Here is a 23,964-nt window from a genome sequence, read left to right as displayed (position 1 = left end):
ACAGACACAGACACAGACACAGACACAGACACAGTCACAGACACACACACACAGACACAGACACAGACACAGACACACACACAGACACAGACACAGACACAGTCACAGTCACAGACACAGACACAGACACAGACACAGTCACAGACACAGACACAGACACAGTCACAGTCACAGACACAATCACAGACACAGACACAGAGGCTGCAGTAGTGGTGGTGGGGACAGAGGAGGGATGCAAAAATCCAGCCGTTGTATGGGCCCTGTGTGGCAGCCAAGGCTGGATTGTGTCAAACAGTGGCCTGTTACAAGAAGCCAGGGAAAGGGCCTCCTGGGGCACGATAGGTCCTTGGCTGCTGCCATTTTATCTGTGCAGTGCGTGCTGTGGTACCTGGTGAGCCACACAGGGAAGAATCTCCCTGTCTGGCCACAGTTTGAGGTGTTTGCCAGGATCCCAACCAAGCGAGAACACAGTGTGTCTGATCGAGCAGCACCATGGGCTGAGTTTAAAATCACCCTTCATTATATTCCCAAGGTTAACATCGTCATCCTTTAACCATACAATGGATAGGAGGTGACTGAATGCATAATAGAGTCCATCAGATAAGTTCTGAGACCTGACAAGGTGTCACAAGGTCAGACGTGGAGCCCCGCACAGACCCAGAGAGTTTGGGCAACTATACTTAACTAAGATGTAAAAAACAAACGAACAGGGGCTGGTGAGATGGCTCAGTGGGTAAGAGCACCCGACTGCTCTTCCGAAGGTCCAGAGTTCAAATCCCAGCAACCACATGGTGGCTCACAACCATCCGTAACGAGATCTGGTGCCCTCTTCTGGAGTGTCTGAAGACAGCTACAGTGTACTTACATATAATAAATAAATACATCTTAAAAAAACAAACAAACAAAAATAACCCCCCCCCAAAAAAACCCTTATCTTTGCATAGTTCCTTGATATATAAGAGATATTCTTTTACCCAGGTTATTTTTAAAGGCTAACAACGCATTTTAAAATGAGCGTTCTGTTACCAAATGGTGTTTGCTTGGAATGCTCCTCTCCGCTCCTCTCGTGTTAATTTGTGACATGAAATGTTAAAGCCTCTTCAGCAGACTAAAAGGTGACAAGGGTTTGGGGGAGTTGTTGTTGTTGTGTCACTGGAGACTCCTAGGAAAGCACCCTGCCACTTAGCTGTATCCCTAGACCAAGTATAAGACAAGAAGAGATCCAATCCCAGAAAGAAAGTTTGCTCCATTGATCAATATCTTACCATCCAAGTACTAACCTGGCCTTATACTGCTTGGCTCCCAAGGTTAGATTTTGGGTGTTTTGGCCACAGGCCCTCGAGGACTGTCTTTGTGACATAGTATCTCAGGCATCACCTCTGCCTGAGTGGCAGCTCTGCCTGGGAGGACATGTTAACCGGCACCAAAATTTCATTGAATTGAAACTCTCATTCTCAAAGAGACAGATGGTACAAGAGGAAACCAGAACACAGCAGGGCATCTTTGCAAGTGGGAGGAGCTAAATTGCTCAGTGCCTTGAAGACCTTGGCCAAGTGATGGGTCTTGACAGCCATAAAGCTACTGAAGGAGAGGGCCTGGGTCCGTTTTTATTTCCATCGTGTTATAAGGTTTCAGAGACTTCCCCCAGATGGTACAATTTATTGCTATTAAGGAAACAATGAAAGAAAAACTGCCAGTCCTAACATGAGCATGACATATCAGACAGTTGACGCACAGCAAACTGTCTTGTGCGCCTCACCAGTATTGTGAGAAGTCACTTGCCCTTCACAACAGCCTTACACAATAGAGACCGTTGCTTTCCCATCTTGTGCCTAAGGGGGAAAAAGACGGATGGAGCCTATGCTTTGGCTAAAAACTTAACAACCAACCCCAGGCTCCCCTTGCTTCAATACTCTGACAGCTGTCAACAGCAAGGCTGGGGAACAGGAAGGGAAGCATGTAGCATGTCACACATAACCACACACTGAGTTTGCTGAGTTCTGTCTATCTACTAGGCTGGATAGACTCCACTCACCTCAAGCCAGACCCCCTCCTTTCTGGAGTTTCTAATCCCAGCTCTTCATGTGGGGCCCAAGATAGCAATTCAGCAGCAGAGGCTGGAACTCTGGGGTTAGGAGCTTGGCAAGACTCCCTTGGATGTTTGCCTATCCCCACCCCCACCCCACCCTCAGGCATGGTAATAGGTTTGGGTCCCTGAGATTTGAGTGTTAGAGAATCGACCTGCCTAGAAGCTCTTTCTCCACTCCTGAGCAGCTTCCCACAGCACCCTGCTTGGATGGCAAGCAGGTGCTGCTGTCCTTTGACAGAACTCTAGCAGGGCACAGCTATTGTCTTCTGAGCCTTAGAGCAACCCTCTGAGCCCTGATCCTCCTGCTTAATTTTAGCTTGCTAGCTGCACTCTGGCTAGGTAACTAAACTGAACCCAGCACTTGTGGGGAGGGTTTGTGGCATTCTGGAGAAGTGGCAATTTTCATAACAATCGACCTAAACTGTCGCCTTGTTGATCAGTTTGTTCTCTGAGGCGCGTGCATGCTGCCTCTTCAGGAAACCTGTTATTAAAGTCTCATTATCCAGGCGAGACAGACCTGGGAGAGAACTGATTACCTTGTCCCAGCTTTCTGCATGACAGATCAGCCCCAACCTTCCCCCCACCACACACACACACACACACACACACACACACACACACGCCCAGGGAGACAAGGGTGAATCACATCTATTCAGGATCACTCGGGTTCTCGCTGCTAGGAGGACTTCTCATGCCAGGGTGGCCTATTGACTAACTTCCCTTCCCCTGCAAGCCAAGAACCAAAAAAGAGAAAGACAAAGAAAAAAGGGAGCAAGAGCTGGAGGAACCAGTGGGTCATTTGCATGAAACCAAGCATCTGTGGTGGGTGATCTGGCAGATAGGAAGGCAAGGGAGGCTTGTTCGGGAAAATCGATAAACATCTAACTGATTACCCTTCATTCAATGGGCGGAGGCCTCTGGAGCTGCTGGGGCTGTGTCTGCCACCAGCCAGCACAGAGCATCCAGCAGCTGCTGGCTTCCACAGTATTCTCCGCTAGCACCTACCAGATTTCTTTCAGAGCTCAACAAACCAGCGGATGAATCAAAAGGATAGCAGCCAGTCAGGATGCTGCTTTCACTGGATATGTTACATGAGTTGCTCACTTAATCTTCCCAGCAACTGAGCAGTAAAGCACCCATTATGTCCACTTTACAGTTGGGCAAACAGAGACCCTAACAGGCCTTGTAACGTGTTTAGACACACACACACATCCAGTATGTGTACTGAAATTTGGACCCCGGCATGCATCTCTGTTTTCTCCTCCTATCTCTGTGAAGCCTTGAATGACACAGCAAAGGACTTGGCAAACTGCTCAGCTAGTGGGGTGAGAGAAGATGAGGAGCCAGGAGCTGCAACCTTTAACAATAGGGAACCTCAGATGTGGCCCTCCAGCTGCCAGTGGGCACCTTTGTGATTAGTTTTGTGGTAGACATCAGTTAAGCCAGTCTAAAATCTTTCTTCCTGAAGGACAACTCCAGACAACGAGGAGAAGGGTAGACCTTTCACTCCTTCCACCCTGGGTCCTATGGCTCCTGCAAATTCTAGGCAATAATTGGGTGTAAGGGCTCAAACCTACAAAGCCAGTGCTCAGGAGGCTGAGGCAGAAAGATAGCCATGAGTTCAAGGCCAGAATAGTCAGGGGATGGTGATAAAGACACCATTGCAGGCTGTGGGACAGCTCCCAGGACACTGGGGTTAGCTCCAGGTCTGGGCCCTTGGCACCATCGATGGTCTGCTGACTTGATTGTAAGCCCACCTTCCTTGCTAAGAATGTATTATGCAGGCTTCCGAGATGTAGGTAGCACAAATCTTCTCCCACTGAGTGTAGGGAGACAGAGCTCCGTTAATTATTTTATCCCTGCCACACCCTAGACTAGAAGATCTTAGCCCAGCATCTCATGTTGACTATGATGCTCTTGCACTTTCAAAAGCATACATTGTTCATTGACATTTCCCCAGCAGACACACACTTTTCTTAGAATGGCTTGTTTGCAGGCTGACTCGTAGAAGAGCTTATGAAGCCAAGTGTGTTGTCACAAACCTGTGATCTCGGTACTCGCAGGGTGGAGGCAGTAGGATCAAGTTCAAGGGCATCAGCTCTGGCTACATGTTAAGTTAAAAGCCAGCCTGGACTATCTATGCGTTGTCTGTATGGTTTGAGTTTAAACATGCCTCACCCACAGGTCCATGTGTCTTTGTAGATGGCTTATGGGACCTTTAGGAATTGCGTCTAGTTTGAGAAAGTGTGGCACTGCCGAAAAGCTCTTATCGGTCATAGTCTTCCCTGGGCTTCATCTGAGCCCCTATCGGCCTCCTCACCACTGAGGCTTCAACAAGCAGCGTCACTCTCTTGCCACCATGATGCTACCACCAGATATCCTCTCAAGTCATGAGTCAAGATACAACCTTCCTACCTTAAGCTGTTTCTTTTGGGGAATTTGATCAAATCAATGGGCAAGGTTCTTAGTGTATCCACTAATGTTTGCAGATTCAAGTCCTTATCCCACTGGGTCTATGGCTTACTGTGTTTTTGACATTCAGGAGCTAATTTCTGTGTGGACAGATCTCTTGGTGTCTATATTAAATGTTTCTGAAACTTTCCCCAAGCCAAGTAAATTCTCAGCAACGTTGTATGCTAGTTTTCATCATAAGTATTTTTTTCTAATTTTAACTCTTCAATTCCACTCAGATCTTATCTATTCACATTGTGTCAGTCTAGACAAAGCATGCTACCACTCACAGCTTAGCCTAGGTAATCTTGCATGTCAGATGTCAGCCAATAAGGTCTCCTCTGCCAATACGAATAGCAAACACCAGTCTGTTCATAGTTAGTACACTGACCGCTCCTGTGGACTGGGCTGGCTCCAGATACAAAGCCCAGAGACTGACAGGGGCTCTCACTGCCCTGACTTGGTCAGTCAGCCCACCTTTTCTCTGAAAGGGGGTCTGTTGCTTCAGCTCATTCTGCCTCCTACAAAGAGGAGAAAGAGCCGCAGACCTCTCCTCAAGAGCCTGAAAGAGGTCATTGCAGTCTGGCTAAGACCCCTTCACAGCCAATCAGGGAAGTGTGTTTATCCCTCTAGCAATCTCAAATCTGGGCCTCTTGTAATTATGTTTCTAGAAATGAGGCTAAGTGGAGGTTTGGAGGCTAATCCTTGCACTGGAGGAGGGGGTATCAAATGAGCATGCGGTGCTAGCTGTCTGGAGTGGCATTGTGTCATTAGAGCCCCCGCTGCAAACACAGTTTAACCAAAGCGTGATCTGCCTGCTCTGCCGCCTTCTGATTACAAACACAGAGTGCCTAAGAAGGAACTGGAAATAGATGAGGGCTCAGAGGCAAACTCCATAGTGAGAAACAGTGCATGTGGGACCCTCAGGACCCTTCTTCCCCAACTGAAACCAATGGAGAGGGCTGGTCTCACCTGTGTCTCCTGTGACCTCATTGGCATCAGCCAGAGACCTGTGGGGTGGTCTAGGGTAAGGAACAGAAAGTGAATTTGGGTGAAACATCTCGCTGTCACAGGTATTAGCCACTTGTTTGGGACAAATGCTTACCACTTTTTGCTGGATCCTGTGGAGAAGGGAACAGCTGTGCAAGAGAAGGAGAGCGGCCAGCTCCTACACGGTTAGGATCTGGAACTCACCATCCCGTGGCTTGGGACTCTCTATGCCATGGTTCCTTTCCACAAAGAGATAACAGAATCATCCCATCGCGATGGGAGACGGACGGTACCTCCGCAAATCTCCCACACAGTGAACGCCATGTTCTCACATAAAATGGTTTCACAACTTCTAGGAGGAAACCATTTTTCCCTTTCTAGAATGGCAGTGGGAACCAGAGCTCTGCAGTAATGGCTCGCACCTAGTCTTCACTTCAAAAAGTGATGCAGGCCTTTAGTCCTAGCCCTCAGAAGGCAGAGGCTCAGGCAGACAGATCTGTTTGAGTTCAAAGCCAGCCTAATCTACACAGTGAGCTCCAGGCCAGCCAAAGCTATATAGTGAGACCCTGTCTCAAACACAATCAAACTAGCAAGCAAGCAAAAACAAAGCCCTGCTAGTAGATTCCTGATTAAATGTTACAAACTCACAGCTTCAGAGGAAATAAAAGGCAAGCAATACCAGCGTAAACTCGCTTCGGATACCAGCTTCTCAGACTCTGAGATGCACAGGGAATGAGCCACACAGCTGCTTGTGCACACGAGCCACCACCCCCACACATAGACACCCCCATATTCTCACATGCACGAGAACTGTAAATTCATGCAAGCCAAGAGTGGATTTTTAGCCCAAGTTGGAAAACTAACATTTTTGTACCTTTTCTCAAAAAAAAATCTCAGTGCTTGAGAAACACTGATGGGGTGGGGTAAGCTCTAGCTAATCCTGGCCACTTGTGGGTGCGTGTTGGAAATCCAAAATGTTAAGTGGTGGCTGGGGGGGCGTGGAGAATCCTGTCTTATAACTGCTCTAAAAATTTGGATCCAGGTTAGAAAGTTGAACTTTATGTCCTGACGACACAGGCATATTCTAAGCCATCCAACCACAATCCAGCTTTTTGATTGGATATTATATAATAAGCCTGATTCGAATTCATAGCCAGAAGGTTAGGACCATGAAATGTGCTTGGGGACTGAAACCTCTGTATCCGGTAATTTCAAAAGGTCAAAGAGCCATCTGCTAACAGCCAGGCCTCCCCAGGACCACACACCGCACATGGGCAGCACACACCAGATGCGGCACCTGTAGAATTAGAACATGCGTGCATTTTCCTCAGCTTGTTTTCTGACCAGGCTTCTCTGGTCACAGGCAGTGAGGAAAAATGTGAGCCTGCTACCAGGTGTCAGAGGCCCACAAGTGCCACCAGGTAGCGGTGCCACCTCAGTCTGTTGAACACAGGTCACGGTCAGGCCATGTAGCCTAAGAAAAGCTGTTTGAGAGTCCCCTGGAGGAGCAATGAACTCTCCTGAGGCTCCAAAGCAAACATTTGCCCTGTGTTTAATTTTAGATGTCTGATTAATTACAGCAGGATAAAAAACAATATCCCAAACTGGAGTCCTAGCCAGCAAAATTGAATTTTAAAACGGAAGAAATTGCCATGCGAGAGTCTTTCCAAGTCTTCTTAGAAATCTGAGCACCACAATATTTCAGAGTGTAGGCAGCCGCAGCCCACCCCAGTCCCATTCTGGGCTGGGGGTGTGGGGAGAGGCCATTAAAGCCTGGTAATGAGAGGGCAGCTTTCATGTTAAAAGTGTGAACTAGTTCAAGATGCTTAAAAGGCCTGTCTGTTTCCTTGTAGAGTTGAAGAAAGCTTTAAAACCTTGTTTTGGTCCATATTTGGCTTGTCTGAGGTCATCTCGGTGGTGCTGAAATACGACCACAAGTTCATCGAGAATATTGGCTACGTGCTGTACGGGGTTTATAATGTCACCATGGTGGTTGTACTACTCAACATGCTGATAGCCATGATCAACAACTCCTATCAGGAAATCGAGGTAAGCCTGCTCCGAGCCTTCCCAGCCTTGGCCGGCCATAGCACTGCAGCAAAGAGGGTGGTGGCATCAGACGTGCATGCGCCCTCACGTGTGATGCTAAGACAGTAACAGACATTCTTCCTGGACTACGTTTTCTGTCAGTCTGCCACATGGCCTTGCTGCCACCGCCACATGGGAAAGCCTAGTGAGAGCAGAAGGCACCAGCCAGGATCACACATCATTCAGACAGGTGATGGTGGCCCATGGCACATCACAATGGCTATGTGCCTGTTCCCCTTCTGCCTGTCTTGTGCTTCTTACTAAGAGCCTACTGTGTGCCGAGACAATATTACAGTGATGATGCAGACTAGTCCCTGTGCCCAAGGAGCTCATGGAAAAGGCAGAAAATGGGGGGTGGAGAGATGGCTCAGTGGATTAAGTGCATGCTTAGCAAGCGTGGGGACCAGAATCTGGCTCCCCAGAACCTATGTAAAAAGCTAGGTGTGGCACCATATGCCTGTAATCCCAGCTCTGGGAAGTAAAAATCAGCAGGAACTTGGGAGCTCTCAGGCCTCGCTAGCCTAGCCTGACCAGTGAGCTTCAGAGTCATTGAGCCAACCTGTCTCCTCAAATAAGGTACATAGTGATGGAGGACGATCCCCAACATCAAACCATGGCCTCTACATGCACACACATAGGCATGTACACTCATATAGATCCATGCATGCACATCCCCCCTACACATACACATATGCAAAAATAAGCAAACAAATAAAACCAGATAAGGGCTGGCAAGATGGCTTAGCAGGTAAAGGTACTCGCTGTGCAGGTCCTGACGAGCAGGGTTCAGTCCCCAGAACCCACAGAAGAGAAGAAAAAAGAAACCAACCCCACAAAGCCATCCCTTGACCTCTACGTGTGTGCCATAGCACATGCATTCCCACATCACACACACACACACACACACACATACACACAGTAATAAGTAACATTTTAGTGTAAGGTAACCAACACGTCGCCATGTTCTGGGGTCAACACAAACAGGCCAAGAAGATGCAAAGCGAAGGGAAGGAGACAGACTGGGAAGCTTGGGGCCACGTAAAGATGAAAACCACTTTGCCAGAAAGATAACAGAAAGAATGCAGGCTGTGAATGAGGCCCAGAGCACTCACCCAGCATGGGCGAGGCCTTGGGTGTGATTCCCCAGTCATGGAAAGGGGGCGGGGAGGGGGAAGAGGGAGAAAGGAGACACTTTAAAAATAAAGACATTGAGTGTGCAGCTCAGTAGTTGCATTTGCAAAGCCGTATCTCAATCCCCAACTGCGAGAAAACAAATGGTATCTGCAGATGACTTAGTAAGAACTGAAATATACAAACCATGAGCAGCCTTAATAGAACATCAAGGAATTAAATCAACACAAATGAGCAATGATAGGAATCAAGTTAAATTGACTGTGATGACCCTGAGCAAGTCGATACTGTACAACTTAAGAAGAGAAAGAAGCCATAGTGGGAGGCAGCAGCAAGATGGCTGGCTCAGTGGGTAAAGGGGCTTGTTGCGAAGCTTGGTGACCTGAGTTCAGTCCCAGAACCCACATGGTAGAAAGAGAGAACTGACTTCAGAGAGTCATTCTCTGATTTCCACACATGTACCATGGCATGTACACACCCAAACACATATGCACACACAGTCATAATTAAATGTAATACAGCTCAGGTACACACCCAAACACATGTTCACACACAATACTAAATAAATGTAATACATCTCTTAAAAGATCAGTGTGCATACCTAGAATCCCAACACACATAGCAAGACTGTGTCTCAAAAACAAGCAATGGAACAGAATAAATGAAGAGTTTACCAAATGCTGGTAGTGGAGACTGCCAAGCCGCCAAGCCACCAAGCCGCCAAGCCGCCAAGCCGCCAAGCCGCCAAGCCGCCAAGCCGCCAAGCCGCCAAGCCGCCAAGCCGCCAAGCCGCCAAGCCTTATGAGAAAAGTGTCCAGGGGACCTTATGCCATTTTCCTATAGTACATCTTCCATTGGTACCTGCACTCACATGTGCACATACCTTCCTCCAGCCCAGACACACACACACACATACACACGTGCACACACATGCACATGCACACGTCTACCTTCTTATGCTTTGTAAGTTAGGGAGAAGTTCCTCAGGCGTTATTACATGAAAAATGCAAGTTGTATTTCTCCAAATACAAGCAGGCAAATCTCTGATGACTATGATGATACGCATACACACAAGCAGGGGAGGCAGAGAGGAAAGAATGCCAAGGGTGGGGCCGCAGCCCTCCTGTGGGACAGGGAGCTGGAAGTGGGCCTGCCGCACCGCCTGCCAAACCCTATGCTTCAATAATAAGAAATTATTACATCCATATTTATCATATTGGAAAATAAAAAACTTAATTCAATATGGATTTAAAAAAAAAGTAAAATCAGACTGTAGCTTAGGCATCAGTTAAGCATCAGGCATTCATTTTCTTACAGTGGTAGTGGCCAGAAGAACAAGCTATCCAAGCAGATGGTTCCTCGTGAGGCTGCCCTCTTGGGCATGCAGACAGTAGCCTCCCAGCTCTGTCCTTCCACGGCCCTCTGCCAATCTGATTGATCAATCTGCCCGTGTAACCTCTTCTAATGTCAAGCACCTTTTGAAAAGGTTCTGCCTGCGACTCCATTCACATCCCAGAGTGGTGCGGTAGGGCTACAGCAGATGGCTTTTGAGGTCATCTAGCCCATAATATACTCTCCCAGAAAGATCATTCTGGAACACAGACTTGCATGTTTTAAGACATCTGTGTGCCCACTGCAAGAGCACCCACTGGGCAAGGGAAAGGAGGGGGCTGGGCCTGAGGATCAGCTGCCTGTCCCCTTCCCCACCCCACCCACCCCGCTCCCTGGGGGGATGCAGCAACACGCCGGGAGGATGGGCCAGTGACATCTTAAGAAGCATCTTTATATGTTTGGTTTCCTATGCAAATAAGCTATTGCCAGTGAGTCCTCCTATCCGGCTGGGCCTCGGTTTCCCCAAGTGTAAGAAAAGGCTAACATTGCTTGAAGAAAACTCCTGGGTCTTTATATTTCCCTCCCAGAGATTTTTAAACAAACATATTGAGCTTTGGTCCACTTAGCCCTGGCATGAGAAGGTACGAAGTGCTTACTTGGTATAGGACTAGGCAAGCTCATAGCTCAGGGTGATGTCTGAAGTGGGCAGAACACTGGGGCCTAACCCCTCCCACTCTGAGCCCCAAACAACTTCTTGGCTAAGCCAGAGCCAGAGCCAGACAGTATTTCTGTCACCCATGAGCCATGAGCTACTGGATAGTGGGTACTCAAGAGCACATTTGGCCCTGGTGAGTGGATCTTTGTATTATGAGGACACTTGCTGATTCATTCACTGTGTGGTGAACACTTCCTGTCAGAATCCACAGGCTCTCCTGCTCCTGCCACGGCATCCCTCTCCACCTCCTCCATCTGGGACAGTCATGGCTCTCTCTGGAGCCACTGTGCACTGCCACCATGCCTGTCTGGATCCTCGCCCCCCAGCCTCCCATCTAGCCTTTTGTTTAAAGGATCAAAATAATTTCTTTTAAAATCGAGAAAACTCGATTCTCCTGGGCCCTCACGGCTCTCTACGGCTGGCGTTCGCACTGCCCAGTGGTTCACACTGCCCGGCACCTCTCCCACAATTGACTCACACATTCTCCATTCCACCTCACGCCCTCAGGCTGGCTGAGAACTACTCAGCTCTAATGTCAGCCGTGGAACAGACTTTGCTGAGCCCTGAGATAGGCCAAGCTCAGCTCAAGATCCTCTCTCAGCGTCGGGCCCCATCTCTTGGTCAGCCACAAGGTGGGCTGACAAGTGACTGATCCAACCATGCCATCAGCCAGACTGTGCACAGATCCATGAGATAGGCCTCCTCCTAAGCATAGGCCAGAAAGCACAGGGTAGAAGTTTCCTCTGTGGCAGGAAGCCCAGCCAAGGAGATTGACAATCTTTCTCGCCAGTGTCTGGCATGGCTGCATGTCTTTTATAAATATATACTTCCTTTAGCTCTTCTGGCCACCTTTGAAGCAGGTAATTAGTTTATGGTCCCATTTTTTTAAACAAAGCAACTGAGGTTCAGAATTGCCGAATCAGATGCCATAGTTGTCACAACTCACAAGGACCATGGCCAGGATTTGAACCCACACAGGTTCCAGTGTTCTTATCAGCACACCGCCCTTCCTCCTCTGGTTCCTGTCTTCCTATGTTACCTGGAGTGACCCCTGTTCTCACAGAGCACCTCGTCTATAAGACTCGTGTGTCACATTCCAGGGCAGACAAGTCAAATGTAAAACCTTCCCAATGAAAAGCAAAGGGTGGCTATGGGCTGATACCCCAGGGCTCCATCCCAGAAGGCTCACAGGGGCACATCTATGACGAGCTCACAAGTGCCCTGGTGTGTAGCCAGCACCTGGGCAAGCAGGCATTCACTTGATGCCTGCCTCAGAATGGGCAGGAGGCAGTGTTATCCACACTGCACCGATTCACAAGTTCAAGTCCCATAGTTAATACAGCTTTGAAATCAGATGTGTATGAATCTAAAACCCAACCCCAACCTCCCTCAAATGAATGAAAAGATACACAATTAAAAGTCAAAGTTTGAAAAGAAAAAAACCTATCCATCCCTACCCATTCCCTGGCCCGGGACTGACTGCCTTCTTGTCATAAGAGGCTCCAGGGAGTCTGTGGACAGAAGACGACTGACATCACCTCCCAGGGCCACCCAGCACAGCGGTCCAGACTTGACACAGAGTCAGAAGACCCAACTCTTGTGTTTACCCCAGCACCCAGCACCAGTGAAGGGAAAGGAGCAGAAGCCTGCCCTGCAGGCTGAAGTTGGGCTTTGTGTGCTGCATCCTATAGGCTAGCCCTCCTCACATTCCCTGCCATCACTCTGACCACTAAGAAATGCTGTGTCATGCAGTTTTGTGGCCACCTAGCCCCACTTGTGCATGGAGTACCTGATAGGAAGCTAGCCCAGACGGAGGCGGTTTGCATGTATAAAATTCACACTGAACCTCAGAAGTCTAGTGTTCAAAGAAAAAAAAAAAACACATCTCAGTAACTTTTTGTGTGTGGTGCTAGGTACTGAACCCAGGGCTTGGCACATTCTTGGGGTGTACCAAGCTACACCCCAGCGGTAAATTTTATAACAATGACTTGTTAACATGGCAACCCTTTAGCTCAATTAAATCAGATACATCGGTGAAGTCAATTTCACCTGTCCTTTTTTTTTTTTTAAACAGTGGGGCGGCGTAGAAAATGTCGGCTTTCCTAAGAGGGTCACCTCAGGTTCACAATGCACTGCTGGGTGACACTCCTAAAAGAAATGGCTAACGCCAAGCTATAGTAGCCAGAGCTGTAAAGTGGGGACCAGAAGGAGGAAGCTTCAGTGAAAACAGTTCTAATGAGCTGCAAGTGGGAAATGCTGGCAAAGGCACCAGTAGGGCGCATGGTGGGCAGGACGCAGCACTGGCCAGCCTTTTCCTCCTAGAAGGCCAAGGCAGGGATAGAGCTTTAAGAGTGGTGTGTGCATATGGCCTTAGAGCACTGTCCTGCATCATAGCAGATGGGGTAAGTACGCACAGCCCTCCAATCTTGGCCAGCGAGCTGCTCTACGGCTGTAGACTTGGTCAGTCGGTCGGTCAGCCCTGCTTTCACTACATTCGATGTCATCGTGGTTTCTGACTCATGTGACTGTACCCTTGTTTCGCAGGAAGATGCTGACGTGGAGTGGAAATTTGCTCGAGCGAAGCTCTGGCTTTCTTACTTTGATGAAGGAAGAACTCTCCCTGCTCCCTTTAACCTGGTGCCGAGCCCTAAATCCTTTTATTATCTCATAATGAGAATCAAGATGTGCCTCATAGAGCTCTGCCAATCTAAGGCCAAACGCTGTGAAAACGACCTGGAAATGGGCATGCTGAACTCCAAGTTCAGGGTAGGTAGCCTACAGCCGAGCTCCAGATTCAGAGTAGGGTCTGTGGGGTAAGAAAAAGCAATGGGAGGCAGGAGGTAAGGGGAGGCTGAAGAGGGAGGGGGAAGGTGGGGGAGGAGCAGGGGAGACTGTGTTTGACTCCTTCCTTCTAACAAAGGGTGCCAGCAAGCCAGGAGCTGTGAGGGGCCGAGTTGCCTTACAGAATCTACCAGGCACCTCAGTAGAGCACCACCAGGCAGAATGTCCCCAAATCCCTTAGGGAGATGCTTTGAGTTCAGCAAACAGCCTGCTGCCTAGAAAGACATGGCCCCAGGAGAGGGGAACTCCCTAACTCAGTGGCTTCCAACCTTCCCACTGCTACAACCCTTCAATACAGTTCCGAAGGTTGCAGCGACCCCCAACCATAACATTATTTTCACTACCTCTTATAACTACAGTTTTGCTACTGTTATGAATCTTAATGTAAATATCTGATATGCAGATGGTCTTAGGTGACCCCTGTGAATGTGTGGTTTGACACAGGCTGAGAACCACTGCCCTAAGGGCATATGGTAGGCCCTAGGACAGTGAATAGAATATGAGCATAGAATAGCTTTTTGCAGAAAGAGGATGATCTGAGAACTGAATTCCCTGCCCAATCTCTCTTGCTTCTGTGGTCTCAGTGTTCATTGTATAGCAGAACCTCTGAGGAGTTCTAGAGGAAAGACAAAAAGAATTCAGGGCTTCCTTGACCAAATTGGGCCAATAATGGTCCGTTACCATGACGACCCTACAGCAACTCAGTTCCCAGGAGCAACACTCTAGGAAGCCAAGCCATTTCTAAATCTATTTCCAGAGGATCCCCTACAGCCCTGTATGTAGATATTCTCAGGTCCTGCATGCATGTGTATGTATGTAGATATTCTCAGGTCCTGCATGCATGTGTATGTATGTGGATATTCTTAGGTCCTGCATGCATGTGTATGTATGAATTCTTCTTTCTCTGCTCCAGAAGACTCGCTACCAGGCTGGCATGAGGAACTCTGAAAACCTGACAGCAAATAGCACCTTCAGCAAGCCCACCAGATACCAGGTAGCCACCCCTTACCTAAGTGTGGGCAGAGGTCGAGCCCACCAGGACGGGCCCAGTCACGTTGCTGCGTGAGCAGAGAGCTCAGCTCCCTTCAGGGCGTCTGCCGTGTGCAGGCTCTGTGCCGTTTACCGAGGAGGCAGAAAGTACCTCAGTGGCCCCTCCAGGCCACAAAAGGGGAGGGGAGAGACAAATGACAAACCCATAGATAGCATATGGCCTCAAACTGATAGATGTCCCAAGAAACAAAGAATACGATTAAACCTGAAGGAACCCAGGAAGGCCTGGCTAGAGGGGTGTCTTCACGGTGAGGAGAGTTGGCCAAGACCTCAGCCAGGAAAAGGAGGCAGCCCATGAAGCCTTGTGAGTAAAGGTGCATCCACAAAGATCTCAAGCTGCTGGGGGTGGGGTGGAGGGAGCGGAAGGTAAAGTCGGAAGGAAGACAGAGCCCAGCTACTCAGGACAGGAGCAGGGCCAAGAAGGTCCAGGAGAGGAGAGTAAATGCAGAGGCAGACACAGTAAGACTGTATTCAGCTTCAGTCATCAGGCAAGACTCCAGTAAGGAGGATATGTGTGCAGGTTCAGATGCAAGGACTGCTGGTTATAGTCAGGCTGTGTGAGTGGGCGGTGGAGAAAAACAGACATAGGCGATGCACAGTCTGGATATACAGCCGGCAGGACCTGAGGCTGGGTGGATTGAGGGGAAGGAGTGGCCCCTCCATGATGCCCAGTGTGCCCTAGGTGGCCTGCTGGGTCCTAGGGTCATCTCTGCACACCTGTCCTTAGACTGGCAGCCTGTAGAGATGGATGCCACAGAATTCTGTAACACCCCCATGCCCGCAATCCTGCATCCCTTCTTGAAACCTGGGCTAAGGCTTTGTTCCAGTCTGAACACGCTCCTGAGCAGTGATGAGTAGTAACCACAGGTCAGCTGTTAAATGCATGGGCATCCTTCCCCTACCTTCCACTCCCTTACGTGTCATCTCTCCTGGCTGTGATGTGATGTTGTCCTGGGTATCCCTTTCGACTGGGGTGAGAAGGTGACATGCCCCTGGTACTGCCTTCCCATGGGGGACCCTCACAGACCTGGCATCTCCCTGACACAGGTCTCGAGCTGAATCTCATCTGGGTTTCAGACGCCAGCTGTGTGCAGTGGAGAGGATTTAATTGTACAATTAAGAAACAGTTCAGCCTTCAAAGCGCGTACCGTTTTATCAGATGACATGAGCTCAAAATTGGCAACGGGCAGATCTCGAGTCTAATCGTGCACAGAATGGAGATGCCCAGTTTGGTCTGCTCTGAGCTGGTTTACAGTCTAAGTCCTCTGACCAGCGGAAGCCTCCCACCTCTCAGCTTCTCCGAGAAGAGCATAGATTTTTCTCTTGTCAACTGAGAAGATAGGAACTGCCTTATAGAAACTCGGTGTCAGGCGGAACCAGCTACAGAGATAAAGGGAGGATGATTGCACGTGAATGTCCTGCACCCAGATGAATCACAATCAGCCTAGTAGCCCTCTCCTATCTGCCTACCAGCATCACAGCCTCCAGCCAGCCAGCCTTAAATCTCCCCCGAATCCCTGCTGAGATGACAGAGATTGGATGCTTTTCAGCCTCAGGCTAGGGGTGACCTTGGGACACTGTGCTTGCCTGTCTCTTGTGGCTTAGAGAAAGGCTCCAGGCTACTTATTCACGTATTCCTCTTAGAAAGGCACAAAGGCACCTGGCAGGGATAGGGGGAAGCAGGGGGACTGAGACGACCCTTCTCTTTGCTCTTGGCCACTCTGGACCAGTGATGCTCTGTGTCTGGGCATCCTTCTGAGCTGTAGTCATCTATTCAGGATCTAAACTGACCTTGAGATGACCCCAAAGGACACGTGGAATCAGGCTCCCCCAGATTCTGGCAAATTTGACAGATTTGACAGATAAGAGAACTATCTGCCTGGCTGAGGCCTCACATCCAGTTGTGACCCACCTGATTCCGAGGGCACGTCTCTGTTACCCCACAACACTGCCCAGGTACTAGGCTGGCATCCCTCTTCCTGGTGCTTCCCCCCAGAGTTCCCTCAGCCCCTGCCTTCCTGGGACTTGGCAGTCTCTTGAGTGGGATCTGTCTGAATCTCCAAGCCTAGGGTGATGAGCCAGAAGGCTCTTAAGCTGCACCCAGTCACCAGCAGCAACAGGCAACACCAAAGAATGGATCTGAGGGTGGCCTGAGCCTGTTTGCCTGTCTGTGGCTCACAGGGAGCCCTCCAGGCTGCCTGCTCATCACACAGCAGTTTCCACGTGTACCTAGAACCTGAAGCCCTCAGTCCATCTCCCCAGAGCGGCCAGCACACTGAGTGCCTGTTCTGTCAGCCTTGTACACTGTAGTCACTGGCAAACACCCTAGAGAATCCCAGCAGTGCACTCTGCCCTATCGCCCTGAGCGGCCTGGCACCCTTTACCCAGAACTTAGAAGTTCCCTGGTGGGTCTCCGTTTTAAGCTTTTCAGTCCCACTGCCTTGTTTGACTGACTGTTCCTGCAGACCTTGGATTGCCAGATCCCCTCAGTATTAGCTGTTTGCTTTAGTTAGGTTGTTTCCTTCCTGGGCTTCCATGCCCAAGACACCAAACAGCAGGACAAAACATGATATTGTTGATATGGTCTAAGTGCACTCCTCTCAGAGTTGCCTTGTGGCCTGTTCCAAGAGTCTGTCTGTTAGGGGTACAGACCCCAATACTGACTCTCTGAGGGAAGCATTTCTCTATGACAAAGCATATAACCACATCCTAAAGACACCACAGAATCCAGGCACAGTCCACCATCTAAACAGATCTTGGTTTCATGGCACAATGAGGTTGTTCGGGAGGGAGAGAGTTTATTTTGTTACTGTTAGGGGGAAGTGGCTCGGTTGGGTTTCTTGAGACAGGGCCTCATGTAGCTTAGGCTGGCTTTGAACTTACTATGTAGCTGAGGCTACACTTGAACCCCTTTCCCCAACTGGCTTCTGGTTCACCTTCTAGCTGGGTTTTGCTGTGAGACAAACCAGCATGTCACAGACAAACGGACAGTGCTGCTTTTCCTGTCCCAGGGTCTCACACACATGACCATCATGTTTGGCTTCTACTGAGCGCCATTTTACCCATGCTTCCATAAGCTCCTGCTTTCTGTTGGCGGAGGGCTATGCCACGTCCATCTGGCTCTACCTCATTCGCCTTTGTCAGTATACAGTGTGTACTCTCTTCCTGGGCTGTGCTCTTGGCCACCTTGGCAGCACAAAGATCGCAGGCCCCAAGGAGGAGGATCTGTGTCCCCTCCTGCCTGCACCCACAGACCACACCGTAGGAGTCTGCACTGGGGAGGTGTGCCCCTTGTGCCTGGATGCTAGTCTCTGTGTGACAGCCCCTTCTTACTCACTGTGCATCTCTTCTGCATCTACTTTGAGTCTCCTCTGCTGAGTAAGGACACTAAAAATACTTCTGCTGCTAGCTAAGGTCATGGGGGTAGGGGCCAGGGACGGGGCCAGGGACAGGGGAGAGGCCATCTTCATGTAGCCAAAGGACTCAGTGGAAGGAAACAAGGAGCTGTCTAAAGTTCAGCACGAAGCAGCGCCCTCCCTCCCTCCCTTCCCTACATCCTTCCCACCCTACCCTACCCTGTCCCCATAACACACACACACTCAATGAAGCAGAGGAAACCTTCAATGACCGGCTTCCCCACACCCTTCTGGCATGCGTATCAAGGAGACTATCTTCTAACCACTTTACGGTTTCTGGTGCAGCACTACCGGTAATCTTGTCCTTCAGGTCCCTTGATGTTTGATTCTCTGCCCTTTGGACCCCAAAACTGTAGAACCCCACTCAGATCAAGCAGCCAGTAGCCAAGAATGGGCCATGTGTGTTCAAGCACAACTATGAGGCCAGAAATTCTCTCCCTTTGTGAGGTTGCCCGTCCACTGACATAGGCTTCTTTCTGTGAGAGGTCCCCAGTGCCAGTCCAAGCCCACTGACTAACAGATCCAGCTCCTGGGCAATGATTCTCATTCCCAAACCACGAGGGAATTCACCTCTTATTGCGGCTTTGGTTTTCATTTCAGCTAAACCTAAACCTTGCCCTCCCCTGCTCTCCATCTGTGAAGCCCTAGAGAAGTTCCCCACACTCTGAACTTGTAGAAGTTCTCTTCTGTAAGTAACAGTTCATCTGTCCCTGAGCTTCTGGCGAGATTGAGAAGGTTTCTGTGTGTAAGACTAACACAACACGGGCTGTAAGACACAGCATCCATGTCTGAGTTCCTTCTTCCTCTCCCACCCCCACATCATCATCATCACCACCACCACCACCAAGGTAGAGGCATGTGAACTGATCTTGCCAATTCAGACAGGAGCTTTGCAGCCACATTTTAAAGTGATAAGTATAGCCCTTGGGATGTTTCTGGAGACTTGGATTAATTGTATGACTCAATCCAGAGCACAGCAGATACCAACTACTAAATAGGAAATGGTGTGGTGATTTCTGTACCCACAAAATGGTGCCTCTCACCCCCTTTCATTTCTAGGTTCTGCCTTGCCATCTTCCTCATGCACAGCGAGACCCCATTTGCTTGCTTCACTGAGACAGAGTCTCACTGTGTAGCCCAGACCTGGCCCTGGCCCAGGAACTCACTAACCTCCTGTCTCAGACTCCTGAGTGTTGGTATTTCAAGCCTAAAGAAGGGCACCCAGCAGAGGCGCTTAATTATTGAGGTTTGCCTCAAAAGGCACCTAGCTTTAACTAGCACCCTTGTCCTTGGGTCAGCCTAAAACTGTGTAGTAGTCGAATGCTCAAGACCTCTTAGTTTAACGGGAAGTAGATAACTCCATTGTCTGCTGTGAGACTCTGTGAAGGACGATTTTTCTCTCTGTGTTTGTTTGGTTCATGTTTCCACTGAAGGTACCCAGGGGTGGGTACACGGTCCTGTCATGCAGATGTCCTGCTCCGTGGAGTAGAAGAATGTATCAGACACTTCAGGCACTGCGATGCTAACACCCACCTCTTGGGGATGAATGGGGACAGCTTGCTAATGAGCTGTTCCCACCAATCCAAACCATAGAGCCACAGGGAAGGGAACCCACAGGCATGGGTGAAGAAGGGCTCACTGGCCTGACTAAGCTTACTCGGGCCATGGGTGAAAGAAACTTAGCTCAGTGCAGATAAAATCTTAGGACCACAGCCTGGAGATAGATAGTCCCTGCTGACAAGATAGTCCCTGCTGAGGGCTTCGACAGGAAAGTGGCCCAAAGTGTCCGGTGCTTGGCATACCGCACAGTTCCGTTTTCCTGTGGTTGGAGACTCAGGACTGAGCCCAGGTCCACTATCATAGCTTCTGAACTCTAGAAAATGCTGCCATGTCCTCTTGATCCTAGGTGTAGCAGGTGAACCAAGCACTGGATGGGGCAGCGCCGGGGAACAGGGAACTCCGGCCCCTCTCTTCATGCCAGTCACAAGAGCCAGAAATCTCAGTTTTAGGGATATTTTTAACCTCTCTCATTTCACAGGAACCCTGGAACAACAAGCTGACAAATTCCAAAGCTCGGCTCCGCCAGGCTTCCTGACACACGGCTCTATTCTTGGTGTCCCTTACATGTAGTTCAAACTTTGTTCACCTAAGAGATACTTGTCAGTGAGTTATCTGGAAGCTAGGGACCCCAAACCCTTGCTCCTCCATAACTGGGGATGCAGGGTCAGGCCCATGCACATCTGGGAAGCAGTCTCTCCATCAAGGTCCAGAGGCTGACAGTGTGGCTGAGGCCAGCAACCCTCTAGCCTGGCCTGGGCTGCTCTCGTGAACAGCAGCTGCTCTGTCTCACCCGAGGGCTGCATTTGCCTGGCTGACCTGATAAGACTCCCCAGAATTCCCTGTCTGGCCAGAGCAACACTGGGCCTAGGGCCTCAAGCAGAGCCATGACTCCAAGATGGTTCTCCTTCCCTTTCTCCTCGGCTTGTCTTCCTGTCAGAGGGAAGTGTTCTGTTCTCACCTCCTGGGAGGTGGGGAGGTGGGGAGGCTATGCAGAGCTATGCCCAGGTCTCTCCACCAGGCAGAGCACCCTGGGACCACGCCAGCCTGCTAGGGTCCAATGCTGAGGCCTGGGCTGGGTGAGAGGATCAGACCCTGCCGGCCTCGCTGCCTCTGAGCGCTGCCGTGTTTCTCATTTCAGAAGATCATGAAGCGGCTCATAAAGAGATACGTGCTAAAGGCCCAGGTGGACAGAGAGAACGATGAAGTCAACGAAGGTACGGGAGAGAGGCCCCAAAGCGATTTCACTCTAAGTTTTACAGGCCAGGGGTCAAGCATGGTTCTCTCAGGTGGAGGCAGGGGTTGTCTGGGTTCTGTGTTCTTTATGGAGAATACCTGGCTCTTTAGTGCAAGCAGATGCATTCCCATGAGCTGGAAGGACCAAGGTCTTCACTTCCTCACTGAGGTCCACCCTGAGCCCAAACCCCAAGGCTACCCTGTTGTCTCTGCACTAGACCTGCCCCTCAGCGTCTACACCCCTCTCATCACTCCCTCTCCCACCCAGCATCCATCATCTCCACCCCGCCCTTCTACCTCCTCCTCTTGTAAGGAAGGCACATGATTAGATTGGCTCCTGGGTGGTCCAGGATCCCCTCCTAACCCAGACGATTAGCACCTGCCTCCACACGTCACCATAACATGTCACCTTAGTTCCTGTTTGCTGTGTGATATAACTTATCCTGAGAGGCCAGCCACTAATGATGACATTGTGGACATCATGGAGGTATGGGACATTATTAGGCATTATTAGTGACCATCATACTCAGTTGGCTTCCATCCCTTTGAACTCAGGATAGCCTAGAATCCCACCATTCACCCTTTCTTCTGTGGGCACATATACAAAAGGGTCGGCCCGTGCCTCGTTTTCAGAACCTACCACTGGCTCAGACCCAGCTGAGCATCGTGTCTCTGTTCCGAGATCTGAGATTATGGCGATAGCAGTTTCTCTGAGGAACTCTGAAGTGTGCCCTCTTCAGTGGCAGCTGGTGAAAGTGCAGGTCCCAGCCTAATGCCTCCCCACATCTGTGGCAAGCCCTATGGCCAACACTTTAGACATCAGCATCTGGTGCTTCCTGTGAACACTGGAGTTCCTGTCTACATCAGTCTCACCAAATGAGTTAGTTATCAGTCTAATTTAAGCAAGTATTCGTAAGGAAGAAGCAGATGCCCTATACCGGGTCATTAATCATGCAACACCTAGGATAAATATTGGAAAAACTCTTGCCTATGACTCGAGGTACCCTGTCTCCCCTCACATGGGCCACAGAGCTACCAAAAGAGCTTGGCCACTGAGTGACCCTTGACTTCCTATCTTGGGGAACCTAGCATATAGCCTGCAAAAACCAGCATTGTCCAGTCTAACTGCCGAGCACACAGGTCCAAGAGGCTGGTCAGTGGCCCTACCACTCCTTGTGGGTCCCAATTATTAAATCACGGGGTGCTTACTGCATCAGCTTCAAGTAGTGTGGGGCTGTGATGGACATAACTAATACACACTTTGGGGGTGGGTACCCAGATGTCATTTTAACTTAATTGATATGAGTCTGGGGCTTAGTGAAGCACCCTAATAAAAATAATGGGAATAATCATGTATATAAGACCTCTATACTTTATATATTTAAGCACACTGCATAGGAGATAGGAATAGTATACCCCACAAGCAGTGGACCCTTGCCAGAATTATGTCTGGTGTCTAACATGTGAGAAAAGAACCTTTCTACTCCCCTTTGTGCTTAATAAAGAGATTCCCACAGGCCCAGACCTATCGGGCTTCTAACCACGTGGGTCACTATGGAAACAGAAAATGAAAGTGACTGGTGGTACCCTATTAGGGGAGGAGGCAGCTGCAGACATCAGGGAGGCTCACATAAGGGAAGTCAGGCTGCTTCTAAGAACTAAGGGAAGCTGTGGTCGCCAGTTCTGGGGCTGCATCCATGTGCAGAGCCCTGTTCTCTGGTGCTTGGGGTTTCTTCCCTTGGCACATATATACAGGACCAAGCAGAGCCCCATGAAATGGCTGCCCCAGCTAATGAGCATCTTGCTTGACACCTACGTGTGCTAGCTCTGAGGCCAACGTTGGAGCCAGCGGTGTGTGAAACAGGTGCCTGAAAATTCACAGCCCTAAATTCCACCTCTCCAATCTGTGAAGGGAGAGGCTTTCCAGGAATGGGGGGAGGGCCTGTAATTGTGCACCGGAAACAGGCACTTTTCCCCGGAGATCTGTGGGTGCAGGGATCTCCGAGATTCCCAACACCCTCCCCGCACCCTCCACTCAGCCTCCCCAGGGCTGGACCTGCACCCAAAGTGCAGAACCTTCTTCCCGTTACACACACACACACACCCAGCAAGCCCTCCTGTCTTTGCAGGTGAACTCAAAGAGATCAAGCAAGACATCTCAAGCCTTCGCTATGAGCTCCTGGAGGAGAAGTCTCAGGCTACGGGAGAGCTGGCTGACTTGATCCAGCAGCTCAGCGAGAAGTTTGGGAAGAATCTGAACAAAGACCACCTGCGGGTGAACAAGGGCAAGGACATTTAGGGCCTGACTGCCCCCGCTTGGCAGGTGTGACTGACATCTAACAGCATTCCAAAGCCGGGCCAGGTGTCCCAGTCTCAGCCCCTCTGGGGAGGAGGAACCACTGGCTCTGTCCTGGGCACATGACTCATATCTATAGCCCAGGAACCGCCTGGATCCAGGATTGTGAAACTAAGCCGGTGGGAGGGACAAGCTACCCCAAGGAGAGAAGAAGTGCCATCAGACACATGAGACCTCCTGTCCAGCCTCCGTGGCCAAAGCAGGAAACGGCCATCTTGGATGCACATGTGTGTCCGCCCACTTGACTCAGGACGACAGCTGTGTCCTGGGAAGTCAGCCCCCTGCCCGAGTCCCTTCTTATTCCTCCCCGACACACACACACACACACACAACCAGAACCGGGAGGTGACCTGTGACCTACTCTTAAGTGCCAGATGAGAACCCAGATAGCCTAATAGTTAAATAGTTCTATTTGTTTATATAAAAAAAAGTTTAAAAAACACTAAATCAAAAATTGTACTGTAGAGAAAAGTTGTCATTGTTTAGAGAACAACAAAATCCAAATAATGTATTTTTACCTTTATTATCTTGTATTTACTATTTTTACCTAAAATGAGAAGAAATAAAATTACCTCATAAGAGCCTGGGGGTCTGTGTGGATGTGCTACTGGGCCATGTTTGACTGGGGGTGGGGGGGTGCTGGCTTTGGAAATCGTCTGGGTCAAGGCTGTCTGGGAGGACAGGACCAAACCACAGCCACCGTCTCTGAGAA

General features: G+C 49.7%; 1 protein-coding gene across 2 annotated transcripts in view; it reads left to right on the top strand.

Annotated features, from left to right (window-relative positions):
• The window catches only part of Trpc7 (transient receptor potential cation channel subfamily C member 7), a 120,807-nt gene extending 97,122 nt beyond the window's left edge, over positions 1-23,685 (top strand). For both annotated transcript variants that reach the window (XM_029468419.1, XM_021180154.2), the window contains 5 exons: positions 7,384-7,579; positions 13,341-13,562; positions 14,551-14,631; positions 20,802-20,877; positions 23,026-23,685. In XM_029468419.1, the coding sequence (XP_029324279.1) occupies positions 7,384-7,579; positions 13,341-13,562; positions 14,551-14,631; positions 20,802-20,877; positions 23,026-23,195 (745 nt within the window). In that variant the 3' untranslated portion in view covers positions 23,196-23,685. The remainder of the gene's footprint in view (positions 1-7,383; positions 7,580-13,340; positions 13,563-14,550; positions 14,632-20,801; positions 20,878-23,025) is intronic.
• The last annotated feature ends 279 nt before the right edge of the window (positions 23,686-23,964 follow it).

This window comes from Mus caroli, chromosome 13, assembly GCF_900094665.2.
Source record: "Mus caroli chromosome 13, CAROLI_EIJ_v1.1, whole genome shotgun sequence".
In the NCBI taxonomy this organism is placed as follows: domain Eukaryota; kingdom Metazoa; phylum Chordata; class Mammalia; order Rodentia; family Muridae; genus Mus; species Mus caroli.
The sequence above is the reverse complement of the archived record's forward strand: the minus strand, read 5'-3'. Positions and strand labels throughout refer to the sequence as shown.